The sequence below is a fragment of the Hyperolius riggenbachi genome, chromosome 1 (genome assembly GCF_040937935.1).
Source record: "Hyperolius riggenbachi isolate aHypRig1 chromosome 1, aHypRig1.pri, whole genome shotgun sequence".
Taxonomy (NCBI): Eukaryota; Metazoa; Chordata; class Amphibia; order Anura; family Hyperoliidae; genus Hyperolius; species Hyperolius riggenbachi.
The window spans coordinates 332,732,199-332,747,941 of NC_090646.1; the positions used below are offsets into that span (position 1 = coordinate 332,732,199).

Below are 15,743 nucleotides of genomic sequence, written 5' to 3' on the forward strand. Positions count from 1 at the left end.
TAAATGCTTTGTAAAATCAGTGGTTTTCTGCATTACCGCATGCAGTAATGCTTTGTGGATTGAAGCTATTGTAGTGGCAATGGCTGACTGTCACTTGTGAACTGTGTGGCTTTCACTTGCCCAAAAACTCACTTTAATCAGACAGGCCAGCATTCTAGGACCAGTAAAACAGCTCAGTTTGGTCCATGTAAAAGTAATGCGTCAGCGTTTGCCATGGCACCACATCACTACCAGGGAGGAGCTGGGGAGCAGAGGAAGAAAGCCAGACGGAGAGCTTATACCTGCTGGACAACTTCCTCTTTGCCAGAAAAAAAAATTTGTAGCTAAGAATAGGTACATTTTCTAGTGGGTATTTTCTTCATTAAGAAAAATGCCACTTCCTTGTACTACTTCCTCTACCCATATGAATCATTAACCCCCATCTCCCTTGACCCCATAGCAAATGTGGCCAATTGCCAGTAATCCCCTCGCCCCTCCCGGTGAAGTATGGTTAACCTATTATTCTCCCCACCAGTAAGTGTATAAGTGTAGCTAGCATAATCATCCCCCCTCCCCTTTTATAAATATGGCTAGTATAGTGTAACAAGTCTTTCCCCCTCCTCTGGTGTCGTCAGTATAAGTATTCTTCCCCATGCCTCGCACAGGTGCAGTACGCACAGGTGCAGTACAGCCGTGCTCGTGCATGAAGAGGAGCACTGCCACGTCAAACAAGCTCTTGGCGGTTATGTTCCATGAGTCTGCTTAAGGCAACGGCGCAGGCCAGGATGATGTGGGAAGCCTCTGCAGGATCCTGAGGCTTCCCTATTCTTAGGTGAGTATCTTATATTTTTTACACCACCATGGATGGGTACTCTTTAAGCCTTGCACATATACTAGAATAAACTCTGCTGAGGCTGATGTTCAGGGCCATCTCTGCTGAAAATTTAGCATGTGTACAGTTGTCTCCCAAGGCATGCTGGATCTTCAAGTGACAACAACTGGTGAGCAAATTGTTCCCCTTCTTACCCTGCCCCCAGAAGCCAACCCGTATTGTGGCATAAAATTTGTAATTAATCCTGTAGTAAAATAAATATGGAAAATCCCATTTTGATCACTTTTTGAACATTCTATCTGCCTGGCTGTTGTACTGATCTTTTGCCTTTTAATACTTTTTGAATGAATGGTCCCAATGACACTGCAGAGTAGGTGTTGAGGCTGAACTGGGGTTATGATTGTGGCCTGCATCTGCCTTAGACATATCTGCATTAAGGCAGGGATCACCATGTGTTTCATGGCGGTGGATAATGAGAAAACAATCGTAATGATTCCCTATGGACATTTGTGGTCAAGTGGTGTAAGGTGTGTTTTTCTGTGTGCAGGAAAAAAATACTGGCTTTATTGCTTTTTTTATTTTATTTTTTTCCCTTCTTCTTCTGCACACTGCATGCGATTTCTATTGCCGACAGTCAACTGCTGCCAGTTGGCTGTCAGGTGAAGTATGCGGAAAACACAAACATTCGTCTGCGGAAAACTGCAGCCCTTTTGCAAGGACTCTAGTGTGTTCTCTGCCTAAAAGATCAATGTGGTAGCCAGGCAGTTGATGATGATGGCAGTCCCTAGGTTTTTATAATTTAAAGTTTTCATTAAAATGGAGCCCCCGACAGACAATAAGCTGTGTACAAGGTGTGCATGAAAAGGTAGAGGTTTTGCTGGCCTCGGAAGGGTTTCACTGTGCTGGAGGGGATGGAGTGCACAGCCCTCCACCGAGGTTCCTATGAATGGAATAGCATTGGATCGAGACTCCTGGGACCCTTTCAGCAATGTCAGTTCAGGTGGTGGATATCCACATTACTCCACATAAATTAGATAATATTTTAGATTTTACCTCTTTAAATTACATGGCCTATGTAGCATTTAAATTAAAACTAGTATTCTCTTACATTGTGTTTAATGGTTTATTGAGCTAAAATGTTTAAACTGCCTAAGAGTGATAATGGCTATTCTCATTATAATAGTGACTGATATATGGCATTATGACAACACCTTGCAAGCGCCTCAGTTCTAAACAAGCAGTGTGGCTGTTATTCTGGGTGTTTCATAAACACTATCTAAACTTCTATATTATGTGTAATGTAATCCAGATGGACTTTATTTATAGCTCCCATCCGTTCTCTTAGGATAATTAAAACCGTGGAAACAATCAGTGAAGTACTGCAGGATTTCAAGTATGACTGTGAAGAAATACAATGACGTCTCCTACTTTGGAAGCTGCAGAGTCTATTGCGGGGCTAAGTCGGGACCACTTCTTTGAATCTTCATGGCATTGCGAAGCCACTTTTGTTTTATCTTCTACCATCTAGGTTCGGTGTTCTTAACATGCAGCACGTATTCCACGGGGGAACTTATGTTCATCACAGGGGGTGGCTGAAGTTGTTGGTCTATTTGCTACAGTAAGTTTTAAAATGAAAAATATCCTAAACAATTTGTAAACTCAAATAAGTATTTTTGTTTAATAAAGAAATGTTTGAAAAATGCTCATGCACAATTATGGGCTGTTCCTCTCTAATATTTATGTTTCAAGAGGTATTTGAGCTCTTACCCACAATAGGGGATACTTGGCCTACACCAAAGGTGTTACCTGCTGTCTTCCAGTGGAGGTTGCGGTTTACCAAGCAAGATGGAGCTTGCCTTTCATTACATAGTATTTTCTATTAAGAGTTTAGAAATTAATCTTTCTTTTCAATAAATGTATTAATTGGCTATGTAATAATAGCCATAATTTTTTAAAACTTTTTTTTCCTGAATTTTTTCATAGCTGCTGATTTCCTTCTTCATCAATAAATTATCTTTTTAGCTCCTAGCAAGCTAAGAGGTATTCAGAATAAGTTGTCTAAATTAGATTGTTTCATATTACTTTTGTTACTCACTTTATCTTTTTCACTTCCTAAGTACTGAAAAAATGTTTTGTGGATAAAGTGAGAAAACCTTTCCTCTAAGAAAACTCAGGAGAAAAGCTTATTAATTCAGGGTCTATAACATTTTGAGGCTGGTTCACATGGGCTCCTGGTAGCATGTCTGTCAAATGCTTTTCTGCAAGTGCGCAAAAAAGCATTGGGTGGCTTCTTGCGGTTTTACTACTGCAGTGGTACATGGAGACGCAGTAGTAACTGACCCTGGAAGCAACATGTTGCTTCCAGGATCAGTTGAAATGGTGGAAAAAATCAGGATCGATACACGTCGTTTGCGTAAACGACGGTACAGGCACTGCCCATACAGTTGACTAGTCAGCTCTTTAACGGCAAACGCCTATGTGAACCGCCTCATAGGAGCCCTGTTCACACTGCTAGTGTCGCCACCACTATTAAGGGATCCCCTTTACATATTAGATGAGTTGGCGGGGTTGTTGCTGTGTACACATGCATCCAATGGTATTTTTAAGTTAACACACAGATTGAAAATCAATCCCTAATTGACCCTATTAACCGGTACTATAGTACCTAAAACGTAACTTTAATTAACCACCCTGGCGTTCAATTTCCCTAGGATTTCCGTGCAAAAAGTGTTTAAATTAGTTTCCAATAATTTTCAACCATTTTTTTTTTTTTTACAATCAATTTTTTTTAATATTGAATTCAATACAGGTTATTGTATTGAATTAAATTTTTTTAAAAAAAGTGTTTGCTGCAAGATGTTGATGATGCTGTGTGACCCTGGTGTCATCAACACCGATCGGTGGGGGGAACATGTCATCGCCGAAGGACATGTCATTGCCGAGGGAGAAGCAAAATCCACCAAGGGACATGAAAGTAGGCACTGGGTAAGCTATCAGAGGTACGCAACGAGGGATCAGCATGCCAATGTTGAGTATAAGACCCAGATGTAGAGCCAGGTATATAGATAGCCAGATGTGTAGCCAGGTTTTTAGGTAGCCAGATGTATAAGTAGCCAGATGTATAGGTAGCCAGATGTAAGGGTAGTCAGGTGTGTAGCCAGTTATAGGTAGCCAGGTGTGTAGCCAGTTATAGGTAGTCAGATGTGTCCCCCCCACCCCCGAAGCCTTTTGAAGTCTACTCACCTGAGGGCTCTCCTCTGCGGCGGCAGCAGCACTTCCTCCTCCATCGCCGAAATCTCGTTCTCTGTGTAGTTACATTACAAGCCTTGTAATGTAACTACACAGACCGGGACTTCGGCAATGGAGGAGGAGGTGTTGCTGCCGCCGCAGGAGAGAGCCCTCGGGTGAGTAGACTTCAAAGGACTTCAGATCGGGGGGGGTTGAAGAAGAGGGGAGGGGGAGGAGATGGGAGGAGGGAAAGAGGCCACCCACAGCCCGCCCGCATAGAACGGGACTCCCCCCATAGAGGGGGGAGCCCCCGCCCGGCCACCAGCCAGCATAGAGGGGGGACAGCCCCGGCACAGAAGGGGGAGCACCTGCCCGACCACCAGCCCACACAGAAGGGGGAGCCGCCGCCCAGCCACCAGCTCGCACAGAAGGGGTACACCTCCCGCACAGAAGGGGGAGCCCCGGCCACCCGCCCGCATAGAAGGGAACCCCCGCCTGCCACATAGAAGGGGGAGCCCCCGCCAGCCCTGCAGAACTCTGCCCCGCTGATCCGCTGCCCAGGGATTCCCTAGGGTGGCCGGATGCTTGTTCTGCATGCTGTGGGTAGCTACCCACAGCGTTCTGACAGGCATCCAGCCATCCTGGGGAGTCCCTCTGATGAGGGAAAAGTGAAGCCAGCGGGGCAGACAAACAGGAAATCTCCCTGGCGGTATTGACGAGTCTGGCTCGTCAATACCACTTTCAGCATGTTTCTGCTGGACGAGACAGGCTTGTCAATACCGCTAGGAAGGTTAATTCATAGGAGTAAAAGTAAAAATGGGCCATAAGCAACCAGCACCAACTTACTATTGTGGGGAAAAGATAATAAATGCTTATAATTGTGGAGACTGCAACCATGCTGTTAAACTTTGCACACAGCACTGTGGAGAATTGCAGACTGGGCTGAATGCAAGTAGTAATTATCAGACATCTATTCCAGTCACTCATTGCAAACAAACATTCACACTGAATGTAAACCAGATTCATAACCAAAGGATCTACAAATAATTGGATAACATATATGTTCTAAAAAATTGTCAATTGATTTGGATATATTTGCATTGTCGAATACCCAATATCAATGATTAAGTATACTTGGTATCATGCAATCAAAAGTTGGGCTCGAGTAAGATCCAGTATCAGACCTGCCCGGCAGTTATCCAAAAAAAGCAAAACACTAAATGCTTATAATTGTAAGGACTGCAAAACATGCTGTCAAACCATGCATGCAGCACTGTGGAAAATTGCAGACTGGGCTAAATGCAAGTTGTAACTATCAAACATCCATTCTAGTCACTCTATACAATCAGGCAGTCACGCTGAATGTAGATCAAATTAAAAAGATTTACACGATAGTTGGATAATAACATATATGTTCTAAAAGATTGTAGATTGATTTGGATATATTTGCTTTGTCGAATATCCAATATCAATCATTCAGTATACTTGATTTTAAACAATCAAAAATTGGGCTAGGGTAATGTAATAAATAGTAAGGAGGCAGCTGCAGCGAACCACGCTGCCACCGCAGCTGCCTCTATCTCCCTACCGAGCGGTACTCCCGTGCCTCGGGCATCTAGCACGCCGAGGACGAGTATCTTATCAGCACATAGGGTCGGTGTGACGTGTGCATGCGTGTGCGCACGCGCACTGTCGTGATCTTTATGCAGCAAGGAGGTGCATCAGCTGACCTGCGGGTCGGCTTACGTCACGCCTTACGTCCACCGCTGCTGATTGGCTGGGCGTAGGGGGGGGCGTGCCTCGGTCTCCTCGGGCTCTTAACCTCCTTGGCGGTAATCCCGAACTGAGCTCGGGGTATGCCGCCGGAGGTCGCCGCTCAGGCCCTGCTGGGCCGATTTTGTTTCTGAAAAAAGCAGCACACGCAGCTGGCACTTTGCCAGCCGCGTGTGCTGCCCGATCGCCGCCGCTCCGCGGCGATCCGCCGCGTGCAGCGGCGAAAGAGGGTCCCCCCAGCCGCCCGAGCCCAGCGCAGCCGGAACAAACAGTTCCGGCCGGCGCTAGGGGCTGGATCGGGCGGCTCTGACGTCAGGACGTCGACTGACGTCCATGACGTCACTCCGCTCGTCGCCATGGCGACGAGGAAAGCGAAACAAGATAGGCCGCTCATTGCGGCCTATCTTGTTACTTTCGATTGCCGGAGGCGATCGAAAGTACGCTTCCGGAGCGCCCTCTAGTGGGCTTTCATGCAGCCAACTTTCAGTTGGCTGCATGAAATATTTTTTTTTTTATTTAAAATAAACCACATTGCAGCCTCCCTGGCAAAATAAATAAACCGCCAGGGAGGTTAAGCTTGGAGGATTCAGTAGGTCCTCGTCTACTGTTGCGAATACTTCGTGTTAGCGCTCAGACCTTAGATAGATCCGGTGTGCTTTGATCCGGGAGGAAACCGGGGATTTCACACAGAGATAGGATTTGTTGATAGCCATAATTATAATTGAAATACTGTGTATTATTTGTGTATGACTCTTGCTCGTTCTGACTATTCCTCCGCTCAGTGATTCTGTACTTCTGCCCATCTGATCTCGCTGCAGACTCTGCCTGTTTAAACCTTCTTGCCTTTGCATTCTGATTTTGTACTGTATCTGTCCGTCTGTTGCCAACTCGATGAGTCTGACCTCGCTACTCTCACTAGAGGGCCCTTGTTTCTGGTGAGGGGCTCTGTACTGTTAGTGCCCACCAGCTCCTCTGGTGCGGTATAGCTAAACCTATCAGTACTACTGTTGCACCAAGCACTATACTTGCTATCACATTAGCTGTCTGGTATACTTGTATTATTGGTGATTCTGCAGATCACCATATAATCAGGTATATATCTGTATTATAGGTGATACTGCAGATCACCTAATAATCAGAACTCTATCACTTGCTGACACATATCGTTACAGAACAGCAGACCAAAATGTCTATGGACGCACTGTGTAGCCAAGTTGGGGCCTTGACCACAGCGGTGAACGATTTAACCATGCTGGTCAATACTCAACAGACTCAGATCACCCAGCTGTCTGGAGTGGTACAAACTCTCCAGCCTGCAACCGCTGTCCCCTCCAGTTGTAGAGCTTAAAATGCATCTCCCTGAAAAGTTTTCAGGGCATAAATCTGATTTTCAGAATTTCAGAAATTGTTGCCTTTCTTACTTTGAGATGAGACCTATTTCTTCAGGGACAGAGTCAGAGGGTGACCCTCATTAAAACCCTATTATCAGGGGATTCACAGACATGGGCGTATAGTCTTCCTAGTGAGCATGAAGCATTATCTTCAGTTCAGGAGTTTTTTAAGACCATGGCTATCATATACGATGATCCCGATATTGCAGCTACTGCTGAAAGGAAGCTAAGGACCCTTAAACAGGGACGTAACACGGTGGAAACTTATGCCGCAGAATTTAGAAGGTGGGCTGTGTCAGCTAGATGGGGACAGTTTGCTTTATTAGATTGTTTCTTAATGGGGTTATCTGACCCGGTCTCTGATGTGATGCCAGCTCATCCAGAGCCTAAGATTGTCGATGAAGCAATTGCATTGGCGGTTAAGATTGATCGCCGCATTCGTTATCAAAGGCAGACTCGTGGGAGATACTCTGTGAGGTCTGTTCCTAATGTCTCTCCATCACCTTCTCCTCCTCTGGATGAACCGATGCAAATCGGACATTCAAAATTATCAGAGGTAGAGAAGGACCGAAGACGGTCAGAGACTCTGTTTTTACTGTGCAGAAAAGGGTCATTTAGTACAGAATGGCCCTAAGAAGTCAGGAAACGCTGCCGCCTAGGTGTAGTTAGAGGTACTACCCTAGGCGAGCCAGCATTACCTCTAACAGATAATCGCTTGCTCCTTCCCTGTTCTATCAACTGGGAAGGTCAAGTTTTGTCCACTCAAGCATTTGTGGATTCAGGCTCTGCAGCCAATTTCATCGACTATGATTTTGTTAAGAAATTAGGGATTCCCCTAATCCCATTAGACAGACAGATATTGGTCACAGCAGTGAATGATTCCCCCCTGCAGTGTAAACAGCCCTTTTCTCAGACCCCCGTACTGTTGTGCCATATAGGGGTATTACATAAAGAAATGTTAGTCTTTTGTGCTTCAAATGGCAACCTCCACTGTGATCCTTGGGATGCCGTGGTTGCAAAAGCATTCTCCTCAGATTGACTGGAGTTCCGGCCAGTTGTTAAGCTGGTCATCCTTTTGTCATCATGTAACGATTGAGGAATTCTCTCCGTGATCAGCGCACAAGACGTGCGCTGACACTGCAGAAATCCTCCACAAGCGTGTAATTTGACCGAACCCAGCAAAAGGTGCAATTCACCTGTAGAGGGAAATTCCTGTCGGCAGAGGGAGCTGTGGAGTGCAGAGGAACAGCTCCTCTACCCTGCCACACACGCCAGACAGGAATTGTACGAAGGGAAGAAACGCAGGGCAAGATAGCCCTGAAAGAGAGAGATCAAAGAGACAGAGGGTATGTGTGTCCACCAAACTAGTCGCCACCCTGCGACGATGAACACACAACCATGAAGACAAAGTGAGAAGGCAATCGCCAGAGATGGCGATTGCTAACAGCGACACAAGACCGAATAAGCACAGATGAGGAATGTATGTATGTCCACCAAACTAGCCGCCAACCTGCGACGGTGGACACACAACAGAAGAAACCAAGTGAGAACGCAATCGCAAGAGAAGCGATTGCGGAAGAGAATGAGCACAGGGACAGATTGTATGTGTGTGCACCAAACTAGTTGCCAACCCGCGACGGTGCATACACAACAGCAGATATGAAGCAGGAACGCAATCGCGAGAGAGGCGATTGCCAGAGGTGACACAAGGCTACAGCAAGGCAGAGCACGAGAGTAGCAAAGGCACAGCAAATCATACAATGAGAAGATAAGGAAAATAACAAACGCTAACTAAACGCGAACACCGCACTCATTCGCAACAGTGCACGCGTTTATGCGCGGTCTCCGCGTGTTAAGCACAACAGAGACAAGCACGCCTAACTAACCAACGACAGACAAACATGAAACAGAGGACGCGAGCGCTTGCTTAACGGTTACCTCACCGAGCCTCCAGCAAGCGTTCGTAGGCAGACAAGACAGATACACAAAAACAGGAATAAGTGAGAGATAGGATCCACAGCACTAGCGCAAGAGGCTAGTGCGATCCAGGAAGACAGATTAGATGAGATAGCTGGTAGCAACCGCTGCTCCAGCTATACTCCAAGAACAAAGATCAGAACGACTTCCTGTCGACCACCGCTGGGACAGAACAATCGCAACAGACAAACAAAACAGATATGCAATCCTAACTGCACTAGGGAATCTGCCTAGTGCAGTCCCAGGAATTACTCTAAGCTAATCTTCAAACAATGAGCAAGGCTGATACTCCAGGAGTGTTAGGCCACATACAGACATCAGACCATAGTCTTTGGAAAATGAAAGATCACAGACCAATCTTACCACCCTTCCTGTAGTATAAGAGCCATACTCTACACAGTCTTTTCTATGGAGCTGAACTCCCCATCAGGAAAAAATCTTGGCAAGATGCTGCACACACAGATGCTGTACAGACACAAAAGATCAGTATCTGCAAAAGATCTGTTCCTGCCAAAAATCCATTCCTGCAAATTGCAATGATAGTCTATGAGATCTGCAGATCATCATACACACATGATTTAACTGACATTCATCTGCAGATCAGATCCACCAGGATGGATTTTCAGATCTGCAGATGAATGGGGATGGGGAGTTCAGCTCCATAGAAAAGACTGTGTAGAGTATGGCTCTTATACTACAGGAAGGGTGGTAAGATTGGTCTGTGATCTTTCATTTTCCAAAGACTATGGTCTGATGTCTGTATGTGGCCTTACACAGGAACTAACCCTTATGACCAGCCCAGATCTGTGATATCACATGGTATATATAGAGCAAGCCTACAAAGGATGTGGCTAGGCAATCTGCATGACAAACGTATGCAAATTCCTCAGCAGCAAGCTGCACAACTGACAAAAGGTCTCTCTTCCAGAGACCTGCAGAATGCAGACCTGAACAGTGGTCAAAAGGCTGCCTGCCTGCACAGGCAGCCGAGCGGATCCTCACACATCATCATTGCATGGAGAAAGTTGCTGTTTGCGCCACCAAGGTGCAGGTGGAGGGGGTGCCTATGCAGTATGCAAAATTTGCGGATGTGTTCTGTCCCAAGTCGGCAGACAAACTTCCTCCTCACCGAAGTTTTGACTGCCCCATTATGTTAAGGCAAGGTTGTATGCCCCCTAGAGGTCATTTGTATAACCTTTCTGGTCCTGAAAAACTTGCTATGCAGGATTACATTAAGGAAAACCTGGCCAAAGGGTTTATTCGTGCTTCTAGGTCTCAGGCCGGAGCAGGGTTCTTTTTTGTCCAGAAAAAGGATGGTGGGCTTTGCCCTTGTATTGATTATCGGGGATTGAACAAGATTACCGTAAAAAATCGTTACCCACTCCCTCTCATTGATGATTTATTCTCTCAGGTGACTAATGCAAGTATCTTCTCTAAACTCGATCTGAGGAGCATACAATCTGGTACGCATAAGGGAAGGTGACGAATGGAAGACGGCGTTTAACACACCCGATGGGCACTACGAGTACCTTGTCATGCCCTTCTGGTTGTGTTACGCTCCTGCTGTCTTCCAGGAGTTGATCAATCAAGTGTTCAGAGAAGTATTGGGGAAGTTCGTTCTGGTATATTTTGGATGATATACTGATTTTCTCATCTAACCTTACAGAACACAGGGAACATGTAAAGTTTGTTTTGAAAAAACTTCGGCAGCATTCCTTGTATGCTAAGCTAGAAAAATGTCTCTTTGAAGTGTCTGAAGTTACATTTTTGGGGTGTATCATTTCTACCTTCAGGCTTTCTATGGACCCCGGAAAAGTCTCTGCCGTTCTGGAGTGGCCACAACCCGTGGGGTTGAAGGCACTCCAGAGATTCATAGGCTTCGCCAATTATTATAGAAGATTTATTAAAGGATTCTCTTCTGTAGTGTCACCCCTCACTAAGCTCACCAAGAAAGGGGCGGATACTTATAACTGGTCAGAAGAAGCACACTCCGCTTTTTCATCATTAAAGAAGCTGTTTTGTTCCGCTCCTATCTTGTGGCATGTAGATGTCACTCATCCCTTTATTGTGGAGGTGGATGCATCAGAGATTGGGGTGGGGGCTGTACTGTCACAACATTTTGGTTATCAAGGCAGGTTACACCCCTGTGCATTTTTCTCACGTAAGTTCTCCCCCGCTGAGAGATATTAAGATGTCGGAAACAGGGAGCTTCTGGCCATTTGAGGAATGGCGCCATTGGCTCGAGGGGGCAAAACATGTGATCACGGTCTATACGGACCAATAAGAATTTGGAATACATCGAAGGGGCTAAGAGACTTACTCCCCAACAGGCTCGCTGGTCCCTATTTTTCTCGAGATTCAGATTCGTTATTACCTACAAGCCAGGTAGTAAAAATGTTAAAGCAGATGCCCTGTCTAGATGTTTTGAGCCTGAGACAGTTCAGTCACCAACCCCTGAGAGCATTCTTCCAGAGAAGGTGGTCTTGGCTGCCACTGAGACTTGGGAAGATTGGTCCACCACTCTAGGCCCCTATCAACAAGATGTTCCCGAGGGGAAACCTGAGGGGGTTTTATTTGTACCATTTCCCTTTGGCCTAAAGATCTTGCAGTTATTTCATGCACATAAGAATGCAGGGCACCCTGGGGCTGCACGGACACAGGATCTGCTGACTAGATGTGTTTGGTGGCCATCCTTGGCTCTAGATTGTAAGGAATTTGTGAAGGATTGTTCCATTTGTGCCAGGAACAAACCGTCCCATCAGGTTCCTGTGGGCACTCTGCAATCATTGCCAGTGCCTAAGGAACCATGGACCCATTTGTCAATGGACTTTGTAGGGGAACTACCCAGGTCCGAGGGTAAAACGGTTATCCGGGTGGTAGTCGACAGGTTCAGCAAGATGGCTCATTTCATTCCGCTGGACGGATTCCCCTCTGCCCAAGAACTGGCAGATCTCTTCATTCAGCACATTTTCCGGTTGCATGGCATCCCAGAGAATGTAGTGTCAGATAGGGGAGTTCAGTTCGTGTCCAGATTCTGGAGAGCCTTTTGTCATCATTTGGGGATGGACCTGTCATTTTCCTTCGGCTACCACCCACAAACCAATGGGCAAACTGAAAGGGTTAACCAATCATTAGAGCAGTTCCTTAGATGCTATGTGGCTGATGCGCAATTGGAATGGGCAAAATTCTTGCCATTCGCAGAATTCGCGCACAACAACTTGAAAAGTTCTTCCTCAGGCTTTTTTTCCCTTTCAGGTGGTAACGGGGAGATCGCCCAAATTTTCCCCGTTGTCAGTGGTTTCTTCTCCTTTTCCTGCTTTATAGGATTGGCAGGGAGCATTAAAAGAGATTTGGATTATGGTTAAAAAGAATTTGGAAAAAACCTTCCAAACCCAGAAGAAGCAGGCAGATAAAAAGCGGTCAGTGGAGTGGGAATTTGTACCAGGAGACATGGTGTGGGTTTCAATCCGGCATCTGGCCTTGAAACAGCCATCAGCAAAATTGGGCCCCAGATTTATAGGCCCATACCCTGTTTCTAAAAAGATCAATGAGGTCACTTATGTCATTTCACTGCCACCCAGTATGAGAGGTGTAAGGTCATTCCATGTGTCTCTGTTGAAACTGGCTGTGCATGTTGATTCTTCCCCCCCCCCCCTCCTGTGGTGATTGATGGTGAACCTGAGTATGAGATTGAGCAATTTTTGGATTTCCGTCGGGTGCGTAAGTCGGTACAGTACCTCGTGCATTGGAAGGGGTATGGGTTTGAGGAGAGGTTTTGGGTGCCGACTTATCGCATGCACGCTGAGAAGTTGAGACGGGAGTTTCATAAATTGCATCCGGAGAAGCCATGCAGGACGTGTCCGGAGTCCACGCCTCAAGGGGGGGGGGGGGGTACTGTAATAAATAGTAAGGAGGCAGCTGCAGTGAACCACGCTGCCACCACAGCTGCCTCTATCTCCCTACCGAGCGGTACTCCCGTGCCTCGGGTGTCTAGCACGCCAAGGACAAGTATCTCATCAGCACATAGGGTCGGTGTGACAAGCACGCACCGTCGTGATCTTTATGCAGCAAGGAGGTGCATCAGCTGACCTGCGGGTCGGCTTACGTCACGCCATATGTCCACCGCTGCTGATTGGCTGGGCGTAGGGGGGCGTGCCTCAGGGTCTCCTCGGGCTCTTAAGCTCGGAGGATTCAGTAGGTCCTCGTCTGCTGTTGCGAATACTTCGTGTTAGCGCTCAGACCTTAGATCCGGGAACAAAGCGGGGATTTCACACAGAGATAGGATTTATTGATAGCGATAATTATAATTGAAATGCTGTGTATTATTTGTGTATGACTCTTGCTCGTTCTGACTATTCCTCCGCTCAGTGATTCTGTACTTCTGCCCATCTGATCTCGCTGCCGACTCTGCCTGTTTAAACCTTCTTGCCTTTGCATTCTGATTTTGTACTGTATCTGTCCGTCTGTTGCCAACTCGATGAGTCTGACCTCGCTACTCTCACCAGAGGGCCCTTGTCTCTGGTGAGGGGCTCTGTACTGTTAGTGCCCACCAGCTCCTCTGGTGCGGTATAGCTAAACCTATCAGTACTACTGTTGCACCAAGCACTATACTTGCTGTCACATTACCTGTCTGGTATACTTGTATTATTGGTGATTCTGCAGATCACCAAATAATCAGGCATATATCTGTATTATAGGTGATACTGCAGATCACCTAATAATCAGAACTGTCACTTGCTGACACATATCGTTACAGGTAAGATCCAATATCAGACCTGCTTGGCAATTATCCAAGAAGCACAGATCTATAGTGTCAGGAACCTGTATAGGTTTTGAAACATAATCAAGCAGTCACACTACATGCAGATCAGATTCAAAAGGTCTACTACATACTATCAGTCGTTCAGTATACTTGAGATTAAGCAATCTTCAAAGTAGCCACCTTTTGCTTTGATTACTGCTTTGCCCACTCTTGGTATTCTCTTGATAAGCTTCAAGAGGTAGTCACCTGAAATGGTTTTCACTTCACAGGTGTGCCCTGTCAGGTTTAATAAGTGGGATTTCTTGCCTTATAAATCGGGTTGGGGCCATCACTTGCGTTGTGGAGAAGTCAGGTGGATACACAGCTGATAGTCCTACTGAATAGACTTATAGAAATTGTATTATGGCAAGAAAAAAAGCAGCTAAGTAAAGAAAAATAAGTGCCCATCATTACTTTAAGAAATAAAGGTCAGTCAGTCCGACAAATTGGGAAAACTTTGAAAGTGTCCCCAAGTGCAGTCTCAAAAACTATCAAACGCTACAAAGAAACTGGCTCACATGCGGACCGCCCCAGGAAAGGAAGACCAAGAGTCAGTGGCAGACACAGCCAGCAGTGGGCCCCTGTGCAAAATTTCAATTGTGGGCCACTATGACCTGCGGCGCGCGAAATGCGCTGTGGCAAAAAAATGGGCGTGGCCATAACACAAAAATAGGTGTGGATAGAACCTGCGGCAAATGGGCGTGGCAATGACCAGATGAGGGCGGAGCTAACTGTAATTTAAAGTGATCCCGGGGTGAGAGTGATATGGAGGCTGCCATATTTATTTCCTTTTAAACAATATTAGTTGCCTGGCGGCCCTGCTGATCTATTTGGCTGCAGTAATAAACTGAATTACACCAGCAACAAGCATGCAGCTAATCTTCTCAGTTCTGACAATATTTTCAGAAACTCCTGACCTGCTGCATGCTTGTTCAGGGTCTATGGTTGAAAGAATAAGAGGCAGAGGACCAGCACGGCAGCCAGGCAACTGGTATTGCTTAAAAGGAGAGAAATATGGCAGCCTCAATATTATTCTCAGCTCAGGTTCCCTTGAAAGTTGCAACGCAAAGACAGTGGGCCCAAGTTTTGGTGACCCTTTCCCCAGAAAATACACATAATGTGAGCAGATATGCCCAGAAAATACATTCAATCATGTCGGCAGATATGCCCAGAAAATACATTCAATCATGTCGGCAGATGTGCCCAGAAAATACATTCAATCGTGTCGGCAGATGTGCCCAGAAAATACATTCAATCGTGTCGGCAGATGTGCCCAGAAAATACATTCAATCGTGTCGGCAGATGTGCCCAGAAAATACGTGCAATCCTGTCGGCAGATGTGCCCAGAAAATACGTGCAATCGTGTCGGCAGGTATGCCCAGAAAATACGTGCAATCGTGTCGGCAGATATGCTCAGAAAATACGTGCAATCGTGTCGGCAGATATGCCCAGAAAATACGTGCAATCGTGTCGGCAGATATGCACAGAAAATACGTGCAATCGTGTCGGCAGACCTGCCCAGAAAATACGTGCAATCATGTCGGCAGACTTGCCCAGAAAATCAGTGCAATCATGTCGGCAGACCTGCCCAGAACATACACCTGCTAATATAAGTAAATAAAAAATAACATTTACTCAACTGCAGCAGCAGACCTCCTGTCCCAGCCTCCATCCGGCGCGCAGCTCCCATGGGTGGTTGGGTGGATAGGTAGCCTGGTGGGTGGGTAGGTAGGTAGCCTGGTGGGTGGGTAGGTAGGTAGCC

General features: G+C 46.2%; 1 protein-coding gene across 4 annotated transcripts in view; it reads left to right on the forward strand.

The window, feature by feature from the left end:
• REX1BD (required for excision 1-B domain containing) overlaps nucleotides 1-15,743 on the forward strand; it is a 135,374-nt gene that overhangs the window by 70,904 nt on the left and 48,727 nt on the right. Inside the window, exon 5 of one of the 4 annotated variants that reach the window (XM_068233907.1) lies at nucleotides 2,157-2,513. The exons of 2 other annotated variants lie outside the window; for them this stretch is intronic. In XM_068233907.1, the coding sequence (XP_068090008.1) occupies nucleotides 2,157-2,229 (73 nt within the window). In that variant the 3' untranslated portion in view covers nucleotides 2,230-2,513. Of the gene's footprint in view, nucleotides 1-2,137; nucleotides 2,514-15,743 lie in introns of those variants that run through there. One more of the 4 variants, XM_068233908.1, reaches the window with a different exon arrangement.